Here is a 22234-nt window from a genome sequence, read left to right as displayed (position 1 = left end):
TTGGATATCAAAATTAATTGAATTTTGAGACTTCAAACAATTTTAGATTTTCCTAACTCTTATTCAAGTTAGAAATAATGTTTGTAATTTATTTTTATCGGTTTATTGGCATTTCTATGTCATGGTTCTGAGATTCAAGTTAAATTGACGAACCAAGTATAGTAGTCATAGTTTCAACTTTGACTTAAGTTCCTATGAGACTTGGACCTAATTTCTACTTATAGTTTGACTTAAGCTTCTACATGATTCATGAAAATATGTTTGAGTCAAAGAATGACCCGAATACGGATAGTCATTATAGTTAAGTAGTGGTGGAATTCACATATCAATGTGAAATATAAGTACAATATACTTCAATTCTACTTATTTCCAAGTTTCTATTAGGTTATACCTTAGCTTCTAGTTACAAGGTGTAGTATGTGTTGTGCCTATATGTGCAACTAGGTTTAGTCAAATCTAGAACCGACTCGAACTTTGACGGTTGTCACACTATGTCTCTGACAAGCGTCACATTTCTTGGCATGAAGGAAGGAATATTTATTCATGGTTGGCCAATAGTATCCCGTCCTCAGTACTTTGGAACATAAGGATCTTCCCCCCAATGTGGTTGCCCCAGTATCCTTCATGAATATCCTCTAGGACCTTTGTAGCTTCCCGATATTCCAGGCACCTGAGGTATGGTCCTGCTACAGATTTTTTGTAAAACTTACCTTGGATTATAACAAACGTTAAGATCCTTATTATGAATGCTCTCTCGCTTTTCTCTTCCATAGGGATCATGCTATTTTGAAGATATTCCGTGATGGGTTGGATCCAAGATCCTGAAGTTAGAGAGGGATCCTGGATGTTGGGATCTTGATGTTGGATCGTCGAGTTGGGATCTTTGATTGCGGCTACGTCGGTAGTCTCTTCATGATCATCGGGATCTTCCGGTCTCTTGGTAGGATCCACGATTGTCGGGATCAATACGTGGGTTATAGGGATCCTGGTTTTCGGCGGGATCCTTAAAGAAGATCCTAGATTAGCTAAAGCATATGCTTCAACACTATCTACTCTAGTAACCTGGTTTAGGTTAAATTTTTTAAATTTCGAGGGCAGGTTTTTGAGGATTTGGAGATGTAGTGCTAACTTCTCTCCTTTCAATACATAGGATCCATTAAAATGGTTAGTTAGTAGTAAAGAATCCACAAATACTTGAAGATCCTTGATTTGAAGATCTTTGGCTAACTATAGCCGCATGATCAGTGTCTCATATTCTACGTCGTTGTTAGCTGCATTGAATTCACAACTGATTGCTTGGGGTAGGATGTCCCCCTGTGGCGATTTTTAGAATGATCCCCAAGCCAGTTCCTCTTTGGTTTGGTGCTCCATCTGTGAATAACATCCATCTTCCCATGTTTTCCTCTTCTATAAGTTGTTTGGCTTCTCTTTCAACTTCGGCTCTTAGATCATCACTAAAGTCAGACACAAAATTTTCCAATTATTAGGACTTTATGGCGGATCTTGGTTCGTACTTTTTGCCATACATGCTTAAATTCACAGACCATTACGCCATTCTTCCTGACATTTCTGGTTTTCTTATAACATTCTTAATTGGATAGTTAGTTCTTACAACAATAGGGTGTGTTTCAAAATAATGTCTTATCTTAGTACAAGTTGTTACTAATGCAAGCATAAGCTTATCCAGATGAGAGTACCTGGTCTCAGGATCCATGAGACTTTTACTTACGTAGTATATAGGATGTTGGTCCCTACCGAGATCCTTAGGTAGTACATCTCTTATCTTCATGTTCTTGGGTCTGATCGAATCTTTTGTGCTTCTTCAAGTTGTCGTAGAGGGCTTGCATCTTTATAAGGATCTTGAGATGAACTTGTTTAGGATTCCGACTCTTCCCGTTAATCTCTGAATATTCTTTATTGAGGATGGTGATCTCAGATCAAAGATGGCCTTGATTTGCTCCGGGCTCATTTGGGTTCCTCTTTTGGTCACCATGTATCCCAAGAACTTACCCGATCTTATCCCAAAGTTGCACTTGCGGGGATTCAGTTTCATGTTATATTGGTCTAGAATGTCAAAGGCTTCTTCGATATCCTTGAGATGTGTCTCATCTTTTTTGGAATTGACCATCATGTCATTGTAGACTTCCATCATGTCCCCCAATTTCTCCTTGAAAATCTTATTGACTAGTCTGTGGTATGTTGCACTAGCATTTTTAAGACCAAATGGCATGGCAGTGTAACAATAGATACCGGTTGGAGTTATAAACATTGTATCTTCTTGGTCAGAGGGTTCCATCTGGATCTGTTGGAAGCTTGTCGATGCGTCCATGAACGTTAGTAATTCGTGGCCTGTTGTTGCGTCTATCATGGATTCGATGTGTGGGAGTGGGAAAGGATCATTGGGACAATCCTTATTAAGATCAATATAGTCCACATATACACACTCCATTTACCGTTTTTCTTTTTCACCGCGACCATATTAGGCAGCCATCTTGGGAACTTCACCTCCTTGATCATGCTAGTTTCGAGAAGTTTTCCTACTTCTTTTTGTAAAACTTGGTTTCTTTCCGGTGTAGATTTCCTTCTCTTTTAGTGTATCAGCCTGAAAGATGGGTCCATGTTAAGTTTATGGGTTATTATGCTTTTTGCAATACCTGTCATGTCTTCATGCTTCCATGCAAACGTCTTGCTTCTGGCATTGAGGAACCTTAATTGGTATGCTTGTTGTGTTATTGTTGAGGACTTCATCGAAGTCTTGTAGCATTCCTTTGATATTTAGGTTTGACTTTGATTTCAATGGTCGATGGTATATGTTGATGTGCGACAGTTCCCTTTGTGATCGATCAAAATTGGTTTACTGATATCGCTTTTGGATGTCGACAAGAATCTATAGAGAATTGTAGGTTTGAGTTCTTCATAGTCGACATCTTAGATTTGTGGTTGTTTTCGTTTTGATAATCGATTTTGGGGAGGATGGTTTAGGAACGAACTTAATTGCTTGAAGATGAATTTGATAGTCGAACTGTATTTGGGAAAGAATTGGTTTTGATGATTGGTAAAGTGAAAGCGACGAACGAAAGCTGGAGTCGATTATAAATAATGATGGCTATAAGCTTCATAAGAAGATGATATCAATGTTTTGGTTTGAACACTAAAAGCGAAGATGGTAGCAGTTGAATTTCAAAGGATTGCTTATTGATTTTGAAATGGGAGAAATGAAAGTGAAGTCAACGATTGAAAATTTGGGATAGAGGGTCGATGGTCGTAATCTGATTTCGATGGTCGTAAGGATCATGTTGAATGAAGAAAGTGACCCTCTTAAACTTGTTATCCGAAGTCATCCGAAGTTATTTGTTGCTACCGCAACATCAAGTCATACGCAATGTCGTCATCCGCAACAAAGACTTAGTTTCCTGTTTCTTAACTTTTATGTTTACATTGTATTACCAGTGTACCTTGCATGGACACTTAATCAAAAATTTAGTCTTTGTTTATTCTCCATGTAATTTCTCGAGATTCTATAAATAGAGTTCTCGTCTTCTGAATGAATTACATCTCTCTATTACATCTCTATTCTCTCAATCTGAATTACTCCCTCTCTATTCTCTCTTACCTTAAAATATCTTTCTGAACTTACACTCATATATTAAGATCGAACTCTTAAACTCTCCTTCGGAGCAAGTCCTTGTGACTTCATTCACTTTAACCTGATCACGTATACTAACTCGGTTTTAATGCAAACCTTGTTAAGAATCAGCTTAGTGTTTACTTGATATATAACTTGTTGTCATTTACATTTCCTTTACTTTTCGCACTTACATTTCCGCAACTAACATCTCTAACAATCCTAACTTCTTATTATTGTTGAGCTTTATGATCCTTTGATATTAACTTAATTCCACAATATATAACTTGTACTAATGTTGGTTTAAGTGTTTCTCAAAAGTTTTTCTCTCAACAATTGGTATCAGAGCCAAAGTGGTTGTTTTTTAAACAAAAGTTTGATTTTGAAAAGCATTCTATACCACTAAAGCTCATTTTCTAAAAAATTTCAAAACAAAAAAGCAAAGGAAATATGGCACAAGCATTATCACTAAACGTTTCCAACAGTGTTGGTGGTGCTAATCGAGCCCCAATACTTGTTGCTAGTGAATATCATCCCTGGTCTCAAAGGATGGAGAGGTATCTAAAAAGACTGGGTAGAAATGTGTGGAGATCCGTGGAAGAAGGACCTCATGTTCCGATTCTTACTGTTGTTATAGCCGATGGTGCTCAAGCCAGACTAGGAGGAGCTCAAGCTGCAATGAATCGTCCCACTAAATATGATCTTGATAAGATGGAAAGTGATATTGTTGCTTTTTATGAAATATCCTGCGGAGGTGCTCCTGACAACTTCGACATTATCATCAATTGCAAATCAGCCAAAGAAATCTGGGATGTTCTCAAGAACTTGTATGAAGGTTCTGGGCAAGCTCAAGATAAGAAGCTAACCACCGCACTCAATGAGTTTAGCAACTTCAAAGCTCATGCTAGTGAAAGTCTTGAAGACACCTTCAAAAGATTCAACCTGATTGTCACAAAGTTGTCAAATGCTGGCACCGTCCGAAGTAATCATGAAACAAATATTTTGTTTCTCAATGGTTTGGTTAAACACTGGACTACGGCGAAAATGATAGTCCAAGGAGATAGGAAGATTAACACTCTCCCTCTTTTCAAGCTATATGGTGAACTTCAGGCACAAGAATCAACTGTGCTAAAATATTATGCAGACTTCGAAGGACCACTCGCTCTCATAGCTCAAACCCCTCACAACAAAAGCATCCAACCTTACTCTCCCTCGTATGACAATCCACCGCAGTCATATGAAGCTGATTCAGAATATAACGATGCAAAAAAATTCCAAAATGCTATTGCCCTAGTTAGCCAATAGTTCAACAGGCTACCACGCTCATCTTTTCGTAAAAATCAGATGTTTACAAAACCTCCCTTCAACCATAACTTAATCCGCACAACAATCATTCTCGATATCCCAAAATCCTCACCAGTCTCCGCAAACTCAGAACACTCATCAATCGAAGGTGGCACCGCATCCTGTCAAGCCAACTGACTCTGATACCTCAACCGAAGACAAAAATGATGTTATCATTTGTCATAAATGCAACAAAGAAAACCACTTTGCTAAAGACTGTAAAGCCAATATGGTGAAGGACAGATCATTCTATCTTAGAATGGCTCAAGAAATGGAAGAAAAGGAAAAGGCAAGGGCATACGTGGCCCAAGTTAAGAGGGATCATCAAGTTTGGTCTTCAGGAGATGAAGATGAAGATTTCAACAACATCAAGGGCAAGGGAAAATTTTGCATGACAGCAACTACTGATGAGGATGGGTCAACAAAGCTAGAGAAAAACTACTGCAACATGGCAAAAGATGGAACTCTTACCATCGCTGAACAGGTAAAACTCATGATCGAATCTAATGATTACAACATGCATGATTGTCAACCATTCTTAGGAAACATTAATGACACTTGTGTTGCCGTCCTTGTAGACTATAACAAGGCCTTAGATGAGAAGAACATAGCGTCCCAGGAAATGTTTCATGTAAGAGGACGACTAGAAGATAAGAGACTCAAAGTTGACATGTTATAAAAAGACTTAGTGTTAAAGAAGGATGCCAGAATGTTGTGTGAAACTCAGTTAGGAATAGCTTTGAATCAAAGGGATCTAGCCCAAAAGGAAAATGTACGGTTAAATCTTTTAATTGAAAAGTTGTTTAATGAAAGTGAAGCTATTGAAAATCTTGTGAATAATGGAACCATAGATAATACTTACAATTGGGGTTGGTCCAATGGGTATTCCACCGCAGTGGATTCATCACCCCGATTTAACAAAGATCGTCCCTATGTCCCTCCAGATCGAGAGTTTCATTTCCCAGTCAATGACAAAACATTGGCCGAAGACATTAGAAACCACTTCGGTAGGCTTCATAATCTGAGCAATAATTGTGTCATCGAGGAAATCTTCCTGAAACCTCGAATCATTCAGGTGATCAAATACCCATCATTGACACAATTTATCCCAACTCTCAGACATCTTCAGTTGTGGATGAAGAAATTCTTATGGAAGGACCGGATGAAACTGTAAACTTTACACCTTTATCCTCATACCGCAGTCCATTTATCTGCAGTCTCGGACCACAGTCCTCCATATTTCCTTCCATAAAATATCAAACTAGGAACCATCTTTGACTTACTTTGCCGTAGTCCAGTCTTTCTTACCGCAGACCACAGTCAAGAGCACAATGTCTATTCAGCCAATTCTTTATGAGTTGCCCATAGAAAATTTTGAATATGATCAATGTTCTCTGAGTCCCGAGTCTTCTAGTTCAGATGAATCAAGCCCTCATTTTAAAAAACAATCAAACGTTTCAATGAAACCGCAGTTGAACATCGCTGACTGCGGTTTTGCAAAAACCCAAGCAAAACTGGCTTTCAAAGAGGAACTTAGATCTCGTGGTAAAAAGCGGGAAATCTTTTTCAAAAACAAAAAACAAAGCCAAAGTTTCAAACTAAAAGAGTTCTGAAAAACCTGTTGTCTCAAATCAGTTTTCAAAAAACACTACAATCAAGGAATTAGACAAAGAGGAATATACAGTTCCAAAAAAAAATTCTAACTCTTCTGACAAATCCCAAAAAAGAGTTATGTCTTTTCAAAGGTATCATTTTCAAATCTATTCCATGCATGACCCAAAATGGAAAGGGATTTTACCATCTCCTACACCTTTTAAGTCACATTAGTTTTTCAAAAGAACACAACCTAGGAGGACTTCACATGCCCACACTTTTTCAAATCCCAAGGGTACTACAATGAGAACTTTCAGAAGTCACTCTTGGACTGGTCATAAGACTCACACTACACCTTCCGGACCGCTGGCCAAGTACAATGTCTGGATGAATGAGAAAAATCTTACCTTTGGATTTTATCATCAGAAAAGGTCATATCAAGTCAAACCCAGGTCTAGGTCTCAAGATTAACACAAAACCTATTCCTATAATCCCTGTTCATGCACCTAATAAGAAGAATTCACTTGTAACCCCGGGATCCAAACTTGTTTGGGTACACAAACTAACCGCGTAATTATTCAGGCAATGTGCAAGGAGGAACAAGAAGAGGAGTGGTTGATCGATAGTGCCTTCTCCTTGCACATGACCGGAAGGTTAGAATACCTTCGGGATTTCAGGCCTATATGTAATGGTGGAAATGTCACATTCGGCAACAATGTGAATGGAATCATCAGAGGTTACGGTGTGTTAACAACAAGTAACTTCTCAATAGAAAAGCTTGCTTACGTAGAAGGCCTCAAGCATAATCTCATCAGTGTAGGCCAACTATGCAAAGTTGGACATCGGGTTGAGTTTGATAATGAACACTGCTACATTATGAGAAGTGATAAAAGCACCTGTTTGATCAAATCTAGGTCCGAAGGAACAATGTATCCTTTGGATGTCTCATTGATCATCGGGAAACCTGAATTGAGTTTTCTGTCCAAAGCAGTATCCGAAGTTTGCTGGCTGTGGCACCGCAAGCTAGCTCATCTCAACTTTCGGTATATCAACAACCTTGTCACCGGAGAACTCGTCTGAGGTCTCCCCATTGAGCTCATCTGAACTTTCGTTATATCAAAAACCTTGTCACCGGAGAACAATGATACATTTTTCCCAGCTTGTGAGTGTGGTAAACAATCAAAGGGAAGCCAACCATTGGTGATTGATTCATCAATTTCTGAACCCTTAGAGCTCTTACACATTGATCTATCTACTATAGCTAGTCTCCAGCAGTTGATGACTTCACTCGTTTCACTCGGGTCTTCTTTCAAAGGCTCAAATCCAAAACACCGCAGGTTCTGATCAACTTCATCAAAGAAATTGAACTCCAAATCAAGTTACTGGTACGAAGAATCCAAAGTGACAATGGAACCGAGTTTACGAATCATCTCTTGAATAGTTTCTTGGTTTCCAAAGGCATCAGTCACAACTTCTCAGCTCCCTACACACCGCAACAAAATGGAGTTGTAGAGCGAAGAAACCATACTCTGGTCGAAGCAGCCAGATCCATGTTAAACTTTACAAACCTTCCTCTATACTTTTGGGCCGAAGCAGTGTCAACTGCATGCTTTGTTCAGAACCAAAGCATTGTTTGCAAGCGACTCAACAAAACTCCTTATGAGGTCCTGAACAGCCGCAAACTAAATATCAGATTCTTTCACATTTTTGGATGTAGATGTTTTGTGATCAAAAAACAGGATCACCTCAACAAGTTTGAAACGAAGTCAGATGAATTAAGTTTTCTTGGCTACTCAACAAACAAGGTGGCCTACAGGGTTCTCATCAGACGCACAAGGCTGATAGTCAAAAGCTTTGATGTTAAATTTGATGACTATTACGTCCGCAACACTGCTCCTTCATATGAAACAAAGTTCATCATGGAAAGTGATATCCCAGTCTCCTCGGGTCCTATTAACATAGTTGAGGTTAACTATGATGACCTTTTTGAGCCCGCAGAGACTGCTTATCTCTTTGAAATTCTTGTGTCTCCGGTAGCTCAACAGCAACATGCTGAACTGCCTTCCCCAACTGTAGAGTCTCCTAATATCGAAGACATTCCCTCCACCGCAGCCGCTGATCACCTACAACCTCGTCTGCATGTATGGACGAAGGACTACCCACCGTGTCAAATCATTGGTAACCCATCCGCAGGCATACAAACTCGATCCTCTAACGATCTAACGAACAACTGCCACTATGCAGCCTTCATGTCCGCAGTAGAGCCTCGATCCATCAAGCAATCTCTCCTAATGCTCGAATGGATCACCGCAATGCAAGACGAACTAGCCGAGTTTGAAAGATATAAGGTTTGGAAGCTGGTTCCAAAACCAAAAGGTCACACTATTGTTGGAACAAGATGGGTGTACAAAAACAAACTTGATGAATCCAGTGCGGTCATGCGAAAAAAAGCAAGATTAGTTGCTAAGGGGTATAGTCAACTGGAAGTTTTTGACTATGATGAAACTTATGCCCCCGTAGCTAGGATGGAAGCCATACGCATCTTCTTAGCATATGCGGCACACAAAAATATCAAAGTATATCAAATGGATGTAAAAATTTGCTTCCTGAATGGAGACCTGAAAGAAGAGGTTTACTTTACTTACAACAACCTACGGGCTTCAAAAACCAAGATTTCCCAGATTATTGTTTCAAGCTTGAGAAAGCAGTCTATGGCCTTAAGCAAGCACCAAGGGCATGGTACGAGACTCTCTCTGAGTTTCTTCTCACGTCCGAGTACAAAAGAGGTGTGATTGACCCAACATTATTTCGAACGACAAATGGTAATCACCTTATGCTTGTCCAAATATATGTGGATGATATCATATTTTGGTCAACAGATCAGGGTATGGTGGATGAATTTGCAAAGCTCATGACTAAAAACTTCCAAATGAGCATTAATAGAGATATCAATTTTTTTCTAGGACTCCAAGTGAAACTAGTCCCTCAAGGGATATTCATTCATCAGGAAAAGTATACCTCTGAACTGCTGAATAAATACACATCGGACAATTGTTCCTCAACCAAGGTTCCTATGGCCTTCGGATATGAGATTTCTGCTGATCCTTCCCGAGAATCAGTGGACCACAAAACTTATAGAGGAATGATTGGTTCATTAATGTACCTCACCGCAAGCAGACCATGTATTGTCTTTGCAACAGGCTTATGTGCCAGATACCAAGCCGATCCCAAAGTATCGCACTTGACCGCAGTCAAGCAAATCCTTAGATACCTCAAGGGAAGCAAAGCCCTAGGCCTCTGGTACCCCACAGGAAATGATTTCAGCCTACAAGCCTTCACAGATGCGGATCATGCCAGATGCCAATTAGATAGGAAGAGTACTTTCGGTGGCTGTCAATTTCTTGGAGGAACATTGGTCAGTTGGTCCTCAAGAAAACAAAATTGTGTTTCCCTATCTACCACAGAAGCTGAGTATGTGGCCACAGTAGCTGTTGTTCTCAAGTCTTATGCTGCATATACTGATTTATTTCGATTCAGAGAGTGCCATTGCAATTTATTATAATCTCATTCACCACTCAAAGACGAAACACATTGAACTTCGGTATCGCTTCATCAAAGACCATATTCTCAAAGGTAACATCGAACTAATTTTTATCAATACCCACGAATAGATTGTTGATGTGTTTACAAAGGCACTTAATGCAACAAAACTCAATAATTTTCTGAAAATGTTAGGGATGATGAATCCGGACCAGCAATTCTTCCTGAATTGATAGGTACCGCATACCACTTCTGACCTCTGTTGCGCTCCTAGAGTAATATATCTATCATACATGGTTTCAGAATACTCTGTATACCGCATACATATATCATGCTTATATTATTTGGGTCTTTATTGTTTGTTTTTTTCTGATCTTCTATCAAGTGTTTCTTTCAGATCTTGCTGTCGCATTAACACTGTCTTCTACCGCAGTCATTAAACCATCCGCAGTCACATTTAATGAATCCTCAACCATTTCATAAATTCACTGATAATATTGTATGCTATTTAATGATCTTCATTAAACAACGAAAAACATTCTTAAAAAAAACATTCGTTTTGTAGCATACAACGTTTCAGTTTCTTTCAAAATCACCTTTTCATGTCAGACCTATTTTAAGATAAATGACAAATAAATTGCTTTTCCCATAAAAGAAATATTTTACCTTTTCCTGTCACATCTCCTAGCCCCAAGATATCTAATCCGTTTCAACTTCCCCATTGCCCAACGGATTTTTAACCGACACCTTCCACACAATCTTCAAACGTGTGATAATGGTTTGACATTCATTAAATGCCCTATTTTTCTTTAAAATATAAATAATTTTCAATTAACTTTATGAATGGCTGATAATGGCTTAAACCCAAGGATTTTTACCATTAACAGCTGTTAATAAACTAATTCACATAACTTTTGAAATCCGGTGCTATAAAAACCCTTTTTCCCTCCCAAGAAAGCTTTAAGCTTTCTGAACTCCTAACACGATCTTTCTCTTCTTCACGTTCTTGCACTCTGTTTTCTGCAATTTCCTAAACCTTTTAAAAAATGGTGAAATCCGGGATCTCGAAAAAGCAATGAAAAGCAGCTGCGTCGGTTCAACCAACTGGTTCTGACTCAACAACAAAGAATCACTCTCCCATGATAGCCTCTAGCAATTTTAGGGCTGTGTTTGAAGATCATCATTCTTATAATGAATCGATTCGATTGATGATCAAGTTTCTTTCATCTCATCCATTGTTTGGATCTTTCAATACCTTCACAGACGTGGTTCCTCTTTCCACACTTTTCAAATGTGCCTTTTAAGATTTTCGCCCAAACTCAAACCCTCAAGAAGTCCACTTGAACTTGATCGATGATTCTTTAGTCATCTTGACTATAGAAAAGTTTGTGAATTCAATGAATCTTCAAGTACTTCCTTCAACCAGAATCTACTCTCCCAGCACTAATGACATCACCTCAACCCTATACTAGATGGGGTATCAGAAGAAATTGAAAGGAATTGGGGAATTCAAGAAGAACCAAGTATTGGAACCTAAAAGTGAACCTCTAGCAATCCTAAGTCCTTATTCCGAAGCGTGTATATTCCGAAGTGAAGAGTGGTCCGGAACCTATCCAGACCAAGTAAGAAGATAAGGAGAATGAAGAGATTCTGGAGCTGACCCTCATGTCCGGAATATATGTAGATCCGAAACTCCTATGTTTTGTCTTTTGTCCATTTATTACATTTGTCTTGTTTTTGATGTAACGTTTCATAGGACATAGTCTATAGTTGTATTTGGACAATCAGAATGTCAAAATCATCTCTTTTGTCCAGTCCTATGTAAACACTTGAGTTAATTCGCTGTAACATTCACTCCTATTTATAGGAGCATTCAATACAAGCCAACTACGAATCTTTCACTCACTTTTTGTTATTCTCCTTAAAGTTTACTTCAAACATTCTTCTTGTTCTCCATTTATTATCTTTACTTTGATCAGTTATTCTCATTGCTTATTAACTGACTTGATTATTTACTGAAAACATTATCTAAGACTTGACTGGTCCTTCCAGACTTGCCTTGAACATTTATTAGCAAGAAGACATTGATCTTAAGCATTCACTCAAAGTTTGAGTTCTCAAACCTTGTCCCTGCGCATAAGTAAGATCTTGTTCTCACAATTGGTATCAGAGCTTGAGTGGTTGTCCTTTGAATCCATAAAGATCAGATTATAGTTGGTTTGAAATTACCTTGGTGTTTCAACCATTTATGTTTCAAGGATAAAAGTTCTTCTATATACCACTTTAGCTTAAAGATATCTTAACTTCAATGGCTGCTTCTAATTCTCGGCAAATGATTTCAATGCAAATCGCAAATAGTATGTTGGCCCTACTCATGCCCCATTACTAGTTGTGGAAGAATATAATCACTGGAAAGTTAGAATGGAAAGATTTCTTATTTCCAAAGAAAAAGGTGAAGAAATATGGAGATCCGTCACTGAAGGTCCACATGTTCCTGTAAGAACAATTGTAAGAGATACAGCTACTCAGCTCATGAGAGAAGATGAAATTCGCTCTGCTCCTCTGACTGCAGATGATATCGAAAAGCTTCATGCTGATCAAGTTGCTTTCTCTGAAATGGTGTTTGGTGTTCCTCCTTCACTCTTTGAGTATATCAAGTTGTGCAAATCTGCCAAAGAGATTTGGGACACTCTTGAGGACCTAATTGAAGGTTCCGAAAACATGAAGGACAAGCGCCTCACCTCAGTTGTCAACGATTTCGACATCTTCACTACCACTCCAGGTGAATCTGTGGCCTCAGCTTCCAGCCGTTACCGAATTGTAGTCAACAACATGACTGCTCATGGGATTGTCCGAACTCCTTTGGAGTACAATCTCAACTTTATAAACAGTCTCAACAAAGGATGGGGAAATGTGAAATCTTGTCTCCAAAGCAATGGTTCCTTGAAAAAGTTGAAGCTCTATCAACTTTTTCATGAACTTCATGGATATGAGTCAAATGTTGCTCAAAACATGAAGGAACTCTCTAGAGGTCCTCTTGCCGTTGTCAGTTCGTTTGAATCAACCATTCTGAACTCATCTACTTCGGATCCCTTCACACCCATTGTTCCATTGGTTCAAACATCTGCACCTATCTTACCCACACAAACCTATCATGTTGATGAGTTCGAAGACATGAACTCTGAACTCCATTTCCAATAGGAGTTCGCCCTACTCTCATTGAAGTACAAACGTCCGTTAAATTCCTCTTACAAACCATACCAAAACCGATTCAATGCTCCTCACCATAACAATCCTCAACCTAACTCAGCTCTGGTTCCTAAACCAACTTCCGAAAATCCTCCAGCACACAAACCAAACACTACCCCGGAACCCTCTCAGAGTTCCAAATCAGACAAACCAAAAAAAGTGTGTCATCAGTGTGGACATGCAAATCATTTTGCTAAAGATTGCCTGGCTGAAGCTCAGAAGAAACCAAAAATCAAGGATTCGACTTACTACGTCCAAAAAGCACAAGAGATGGCTGAAAGCGAAAAATCCTTTGTGACAACAGTTTTGATGCGGGCCCTAGTATGGAGGATCGGGCACTTGCGTTCCTAGAGGCCCACGATCGTGTGACTAAAGGGGCTTCACGGAAAAGGCCATAACTTTGGCTACGGATCTCCGTTTTGGGCCTACGACGAGTCAAATCGAAGCTTGAAGCAAGGAGCACGTCTAGATAAGTCCCACAAGGGGACTTACCCATTTTTGAGTCCAGAAATCGCTTTCTAAATTGGACTTATGGACATTTTTGTGTTTTTTTCATAATTTTTGGACTTTGTTTTTGGGTTTATGTTTGGCCCATGTCTCTTTAGGGTTTCTTTTAAAATTTTGCTTCTTATTTAAGTCTTTCTGATGTAATCTGGATGGTCATTGATCAGTTTAAAGAACTTTCATTTTTCTCTCAAAATTTCGTGTGTGTTTACCAAATTTTGAAGCCAATCCCACGGTATTCATAGAATCCACATGGTTTGGGCAAGATTATCCTGGGTATTCTTCTAGAATCAACAATTTTGATCTTTGGTCATTTGTTCGCTGCATCAGTTGGTATAATAGCCGAATTCCTGGTTAAAAATGCCTCCAAGGAGAAACAGACCACCCGGTGATGTTCATGAACAGGAACTAGAACAATGTTTTATGGCACGGATGGAGGAGAGGATGGATCAAATGGTTGACCAGTTGACTAGTCGAATGGTCGAACTGATGAATCGAGGAGGAAACAGGTCTCAAACTCAGTCACAAGTGGAAGATGAAGAGTCTGGGAGTCCGTTTGGTGATGGTGGCGGTTTGTCTTCCGATGAGAACCCGGTGAGAGAGACAAGGTATAATCGTGGGGCTGATAATAGGCGTTGGGAGGCCAGATTGAGAATTGATATACCAGAATTTGATGGGGTTAGTTTGAATCCGGAGGGGTTCATCGACTGGTTGGCAACAGTTGAAGAAGTGTTTGAGTTCAAAGAAGTTCCTGAAAACAAGAGAGTTCCATTGATCGCTACCAGGCTACGTGGCAGGGCATCCGCATGGTGGCAACAGTTGAAACTGACTCGAGATAGACTCGGAAAATCAAAGGATGTGACTTGGAGGAAGATGAAGAAGTGTTTGCGGTCCAACTTTCTGCCCCATAATTTTCAACGATTGATGTACCAACGCCTACAGAATCTGAAGCAGGGTCCGAAGTCGGTTGATGATTATACAACCGGGTTCTACCAATTAATCGCTCGAAATGATATTCAGGAGACAGAGGAACAACTTGTGGCTCGATATGTTGGAGGTTTACGGGTTCAGATCATGGACTCTGTTAATATGTTTGACCCGGTATCCATTTCTGAAGCACACCAATGAGCATTGGTTTTTGTGAAAGAAAACCGTCGGGTGGGCGGTTCATCTTCGTCTGCCATTGTTGGAGGAAGTTCCAGGACGGGTGGTATAGTACCTCGTGTAATGCCTAATCAACAGAGGCCAACAGGTACCAGTGTTGGACCAATCCCTAGGGGGACTGGTAGTAGTGTCTTAAAGTGTTTTAATTGTGGAGAGACGGGTCACCGACAATCAGAGTGCAAGAAGGCTGATAAACGACACTTGTTTGCTGAGCCCGAAGATTGGCAAAATGATGATGTTGGTGAAAATTACGAAGATACCCCGATGTATGATGACGAGCCTCAATTCGAGGAAGAAGTTGTAACTGGAGATGTAGGAGTGAATTTGGTGGTGAGACGCTCTTGTTATACACCGAAAGTTGTTGGTGATGACTTGCTCAAACATAACATCTTCCAGTCAACATGTACTATTTTGGGTAAGGTTTGTTCCTTCGTTATTGAATCAGTAAGTTGTGATAACCTGGTATCTGAAGAGGCGGTTCAAAAGTTGGCGTTGAAAACTGAAAATAGATCCAAGCCTTACAAGCTACAATGGCTTAAGAAGGGTGGTGAGGTAACTGTATCTAAACGAGCTCTTGTTCCATTTTCTGTTGGTACTACATATAAAGATGATCTTTGGTGTGATGTGGTTGTGATGGATGCTTGTCACTTATTGTTGGGTAGACCTTGGGAGTATGATCGTAATATAGATCATAACAGGAGATCCAATACTTATAGTTTCATGTTTGGTGGTGTGAAGATAACTTTGGTTCCCAGTAAGCCAAAGGAGCCTGACGCAAGACCTTCGGGTACTCTGTTAACCCTTACTCAGTTCGTAGAGGAGTTAGAGGCGGAAGGTGGAATTTTTGTGTTGATAGGGAAGGAGGTGACTAAGGAGGTTGAAGTTCCTGAGGCTATGGTTCCTTTACTTAAGGAATTTGATGATGTTTTCCCTAATGAATTACCTGATGGCCTGCCACCTTTACGTGACAGCCAACACCATATTGATTTACAACTAGGAGCACAGTTGCCTAATAGGCCACATTATAGAATTAGTCCTGGGGAGCATGAAGAGTTGCGTCGACAGGTGGAGGAATTAATTTCAAAAGGTCATGTTCGGGAAAGCATGTGCCCGTGTGCTGTTCCTGCTTTGTTGACTCCTAAAAAGGATGGTACTTGGTGTATGTGTGTTGATAGTCGTGTCATCAATAAGATCACAGTGAGGTACAAATTTCCAATTCCTAGACTTGATCACTTGCTTGACCAGATCAGTGGTGCCACTATCTTTACCAAACTGGACTTAAAGAGTGGGTACTACCAGATTCGACTTAGACCGGGTGATGAATGGAAAACTGCCTTCAAGACTCGTGAAGGATTGTAAGAGTGGTTGGTGATGCCTTTTGGTTTGTCAAATGCTCCTAGTACATTCATGCGTGTGATGAACCAATTGTTCAGGCCCTTTATTGGTAAATTTGTAGTCATCTATTTTGATGACATACTTATTACAGTGCTACTCCTGGAGAGCATGTCATCCATGTGCGACGGGTCTTGACCTTACTTCGCAGGGATAGTTTGTATGCAGCTGTGAAGAAGTGTGTGTTCATGGTCCCAAAAGTCTTGTTCTTGGGTTATGTTGTTTCTGGTAAAGGAATACAGGTGGACGAATCTAAGGTGGCAGCCATCAGACAATGGCCAACTCCAAATAGCATCACTGAAGTACGAAGCTTCATGGTCTTGCTTCTTTCTATAGGCGTTTTGTTCCAAACTTCAGTTCCCTTATGGCACCTATGACTGATTGTATAAAAGGGAAGACCTTTACTTGGACAGAGGCGGCAGAATCGACTTTCCAACTGGTTAAAGAGAAGCTTACCTCAGCACCGATTCTTGTATTACCAGATTTTTCTCAAGTTTTTGAATTACACACGGATGCTTCAAAGGTTGGAGTTGGAACAGTTCTAAGTCAAGGGGGACGACCGGTTGCCTATTTCAGTGAGAAGTTGACGGGGCCAAAGCTGCGTTATAGCACTTATGATGTTGAATTCTATTTAGTGGTCCAAGCTATAAAGCATTGGCGTCACTACCTGCATCATAAAGAGTTTGTTTTGTTTACAGATCATGATTCTCTAAGGCACATCCGAAGTCAAGATAAGGTGTCCAATAAGCGTGGGCGGTGGATGGCATTCTTGGAAAAGTTCACTTTGGTTGTGAAGCACAAGTCTGGAGTGTCGAATCGGGTGGCAGATGCTTTGACCAGAAGAAGTAATTTGCTAGTTTCCATGAGGGTTGGTGTGCCAGGGTTGGATGTCCTCATGGAGCAGTTGGCTGTTGATCCTTACTTTTCTGTTATTCTGCAGGATATACACTCTGGGCGGAGGTCTGATTTTCTAGTGCATGACGGTTTCCTTTTCAAAGGGAATCAGTTTTGTGTCCCCGATTCTAGTCTTCGTCTTCAAATCATCAAGGAGCTCCATGGTGAGGGGCATGTCGGGCGTGATCGCACTTTATAGTTGGTTCTATCATCTTCCTTTTGGCCTACTATGCACAAAGAGGTGGATCGATATGTTAAACGGTGCAGAATTTGTCAGGTTTCAAAGGGCACGACTACCACTGTTGGACTCTATATGCCTTTACCTGTTCCGTCTAAACCTTGGGTGGATATAAGCATGGATTTTGTGTTGGGGTTACCACGGACTCAATGGGGCAATGATTCAGTCTTTGTGGTTGTTGATCGTTTTTCCAAGATGGTGCACTTTATCCCTTGTAAAAAGACGACGGACGCAGTTAATGTGGCTCAATTATTCTTTCGAGACATACCGTTTGCATGGCTTGCCATCTTCTATTGTTTCTGATCGAGACACTAGGTTTTTGAGTCATTTTTGGCGTAGCTTGTGGAAAATGGTGAACACTCAGCTTAACTTTAGTAGTGCTTATCACCCTCAAACAGATAGGCAAACATAAGTTGTTAATCGGTCCCTTGGTAATATTTTGCAGTGTTTGGTGGGTGATCATGTGAAGGGCTGGGATCAGAAACTATGTCAAGCTGAGTTTGCTCATAATCATGCAGTCAACCGAAGTACTGGATTCCATTTCAAGTGATCTATTCTGCTCAACCTCGGGGACCGCTTGATTTGATGTCTCTTCCTATTTCTGGTGTTGTTCCAAAGAAAGTGAAGGATTTTGTTGAAGGTCTACATGATGTTCATAAGATTGTTCATGAAAACTTGATTCGAGCCAACTCCAAGTACAAGCAAGATGCAGATAAAAAACGTAGGCAAGTTGATTTTGAGGAGGGTGACTTTGTTTGGGCTATTTTGACTAAGGATCGTTTTTCAGTTGGTGAGTACAACAAGCTATCAGCCAAAAAGATTGGACCCGTGGAGATTGTGCAGAAGATCAATTCCAATGCTTATCGTTTGAAGTTTCCAAGTCACATTCGATGCTCTGATGTTTTCAATGTGAAACATTTACTTCCTTTTCATGAGGATTCTTCTGATGATGATTCTGTTACATATTCGAGGTCGAATTTTGTCTACCCAGGAGGGGATGATGCGGGCCCTAGTGTGGAGGATCGGGCACTTGCGTTCCTAGAGGCCCACGATCGTGTGACTAAAGGGGCTTCACGGAAATAGCCATAACTTTGGCTACGGATCTCCGTTTTGGGCCTACGATCAGTCAAATCGAAGCTTGAAGCAAGGAGCACGTCTTGATAAGTCCCCGAAGGGGACTTACCCATTTCTGAGTCCAAAAAGTGCTTTCTAAATTGGACTTATGGATTTTTTTGTGTTTTTTTCATAATTTTTGGACTTTGTTTTTGGGTTTGTGTTTGGCCCATGTCTCTTTAGGGTTTCTTTTAAAATTCTGCTTCTTATTTAAGTCTTTCTGATGTAATATGGATGGTCATTGATCAGTTTAAAGAACTTTCATTTTTCTCTCAAAATTTCGTGTGTGTTTACCGAATTTTGAAGCCAATCCCACGGTATTCATAGAATCAACGTGGTTTGGGCAAGATTATCCTGGGTATTCCTCTAGAATCAACAGTTTTGATCTTTGGTCATTGGTTTGCTGCATCAAGTTTCAAGAGATGTTGAAGGGTATTGGTCGTCCTGAGATGGTCATGACATGGTAACTGGAAGAAACATGTGTCTGATGGCAAGACAAATGGTTAAATGTGATGAAGGATAATGATCTTCTGGGTCCGAAGATGAAGATGGTGCTGCTGAACCTCACCATTGCTACATGGCCACCAATGATCCACCCGGTCGAAGCATCGTTTAGCATGTAAAATCTATGATCTCGGATAATAATTTTGATTTATCTCTTTGTGAACCTTACCTGACCCAAATCTAAACAGATATGAACACTATTTATAAAGCTTATGAGTCTGCCATAGAAGCTAGTGAGAAGAAGGATTGTGAACTAAATCGTCTTAGGTTAGATTTTGAGGATAAGAAATTGAAAATCGAGTCTTTAGAGAATGAGCTTGTAATGTCAAACGATGAATGTATCATTTTGAAAGATAAATGTGAAATCACCTATTCTAACGAAATATTTTAATTGTTTATAACAAACGTCTCACTGCAAAAATAGATGCTTTGCATAATTCTGTAGATGTGCTTGAAACGAACATTCGGATGACTCATAATTTTCGTCATCCATGGTCTAAAGCACCTGGTCTTGGAAGCGAGTTTCCGGAACCAAACGTTAGTCCCTTGAAGGAATTGAAAATTTTGACATTCATGGGAGAGGTTCCGAATATCAAACATTCGGACACCCTTGTTTCTCCTTTGTCTCCACTTCCTGAGACTACAGACCATTTTGAGTCCCGAATCCCTGAGTTCAAACCAATAGTTGTCAAGTGTCCTGATTCCACGCCTCTTCCGCCTCAGATAAACCTGGACCTGAATCGGACCACGGATTTTCATCACAGTCTCACAAATTGTGTAGACTATGTTCCTAAAAGTAATCACGTGAAGTAATCACATGAACAATTGTGTAATTGAAGAAATTAATCCGGTGACAACTGAAACTACTTATTATGAGGTTGTATGTTCATCCTTAGATGATAAAGTTGAAGTCTCAAGTTGTGTGTCCTCTGAAGCTCGAAATGCACTTAAAAAGGAAGTTAAGACTAGACAAAATTCCAGGTTCCTTGCAAACTCCAAACCAAGTTCATCCCGGAACTCTCATGCATCCACTCATAGTCAAAACTCCTTTGTTCCCACTAAGATTCTCAAAACACCTTCCGAACCTCTTGATCGTCTAGAACCTAAGAGAGTCATCAGCTCCAGTCAGTCTCAAGCTCATGAAACTGCCAAAACCGTCCGAAATACTTCAATGGAATCTCGGATTGTTTCATCTGTCCTTATTGCAAAATCTGATGGCACAATTTTTGAACCAAATCTTTCAAAAACCAATGTGTCATCAAGAAAATCCACAATTGAAAATAAAACATCTTCAAAATCTTCCAAGAAAAATCATGTGCTGAAAGTCAAAACTCCCATTGCTGAAACAACAATTCCGGAGGAAACAAATGTTACCAACACTCCGGACGTCAAAGGTCCGAAGAAGCCAGTTTAGAACCTTCAAGTCGTTGAATATGACTACTGGATAGATGAAAAGACATTAGCCTTCTGTCTGTTTCAAAAGAATTCCAAGAATATCACCCAGAAACACTAAGTTGTTCCTAAGTAACAATCAAAGTCCAAATCCCGTCCCTACGTCCCAAAGTCTAATTCGAAGCCTAAAAACTCCATTACTCACTAATTTTGCAGGCACTTTCTGCTTCGGAGCAAGAAACAATATGGTATATTGATAGTGCTTGCTCCATGCACATGACGGGGCAGAAATATTTTCTGCGAGATTTAAAGCTTTCTCTAAATCCTGGTTACGTGACGTATGACTACAATTCCAACTCTCAAATTCGTGGTTATGGAACTCTCACCAACGGAAACTTCTCTATTTCACATGTGGCTTATGTGGCTGATCTAAAATATAATTTGATAAGTGTTGCTCAACTCACTGATTCAAATCGACATGTGGAATTTTGCAAAAAGTACAGCTATGTAATGACCAAAGACCGGAAAGAGTGTTTAATCAAGTCACTTCGCAACAAGAACATGTACCCGCTTGACATCAACATGACTATTTGCAAACCAGAACTCTGCCTTCTCTCAAAAGTTGTTCCTGACGTCAGTTGGTTATGGCACCGAAGGCTTGCTCATCTAAACTTTCGATACGTGAATGATTTTGTATCCGGCGAAATAGTGAGAGGTTTACCTCTTCTCAAATTTGAAAATGATCATTTGTGTGCTGCTTGTGAGTGTGGTAAGCAATCAAAGAAGGGTCATCCTAATATCATCGAAAAGTCTATTTCGGAACCATTGGAGCTTCTACACATTGATCTCTGTGGACCATCCACTGTAGAAAGTCTTCATCATAAGAAATACATTCTTGTGATTGTTGATGATTTTACAAGGTTCACTTGGGTCTTCTTCCTAAGGCTATAATCCGAAACAGCCTTAGAGCTCATAAATTTCATCAAAGAAATAGAAGTTCTTACAAAACTCCCAGTTAGTAGAATCCGAAGTGATAATGGATCGGAATTCACTAATTCCACCATTGATAAATTTCTCACAGACAAAGGAATCGACCACAACTTCTCAGCTCCTTATACTCCTCAACAAAACGGTGTAGTCGAAAGACGCAATAGAACTCTCGTTGAAGCTGCTCGATTTATGCTGAATTTCGCAAATCTACCACTCTACCTTTGGGCTGAAGCCGTGTCTACTGCTTGCTTCACTTAAAATCGGAGTATCATCAATTGACGCCTCAACATGACACCGTACGAAGCAATGAATGGTAGGCGCTGTTATCTAGATAACTACCCCTGACTTAATTGTCTTGTGGTTCTTTCTTTTATGAATGAAGGTTCGTGGTGAAACTTATTCCATTCCCCTCATTTGATGTCTTTATCAATCCTCGTTTGCTGCTAGGGAATTTCCGAAGCAGCTTCGTCAGTTTGTTGTTCATATTGATCCTTTAGGCTAGATCTTGTAAGATAATTGTATAGGATCAATACGTGGGGATCGACGTTCGTTAGTGCTTGTAGTATAAACTGCGGGCAGCGATGGACTTCATGCCTATTCCTTAGGATAATCCTTAGGAATGGAGGATAGATGATTCTTAGGGTAGATCCTTAAGATTAAAGAAGATAATGGGGATGGGTAATTGGGTTGAT

At 39.9% G+C, this 22234-nt stretch overlaps 1 protein-coding gene across 1 annotated transcript; it reads left to right on the top strand.

The window, feature by feature from the left end:
• The first annotated feature begins 14332 nt into the window (after window positions 1-14332).
• LOC145130172 (uncharacterized) lies at window positions 14333-19123 on the top strand. The gene is made up of 6 exons (XM_079065014.1): window positions 14333-14912; window positions 15003-15636; window positions 16506-16713; window positions 16804-16934; window positions 18062-18500; window positions 19070-19123. Exons 1-6 carry the CDS (start codon window positions 14333-14335, stop codon window positions 19121-19123), a joined length of 2046 nt encoding a protein of 681 aa, XP_078921140.1.
• The last annotated feature ends 3111 nt before the right edge of the window (window positions 19124-22234 follow it).

This window comes from Lactuca virosa, chromosome 1, assembly GCF_052849685.1.
Source record: "Lactuca virosa cultivar CGN04683 chromosome 1, Lactuca_virosa_CGN04683_v6, whole genome shotgun sequence".
Classification (NCBI taxonomy): domain Eukaryota; kingdom Viridiplantae; phylum Streptophyta; class Magnoliopsida; order Asterales; family Asteraceae; genus Lactuca; species Lactuca virosa.
This window is presented reverse-complemented; position numbering and strand designations above follow the sequence as displayed.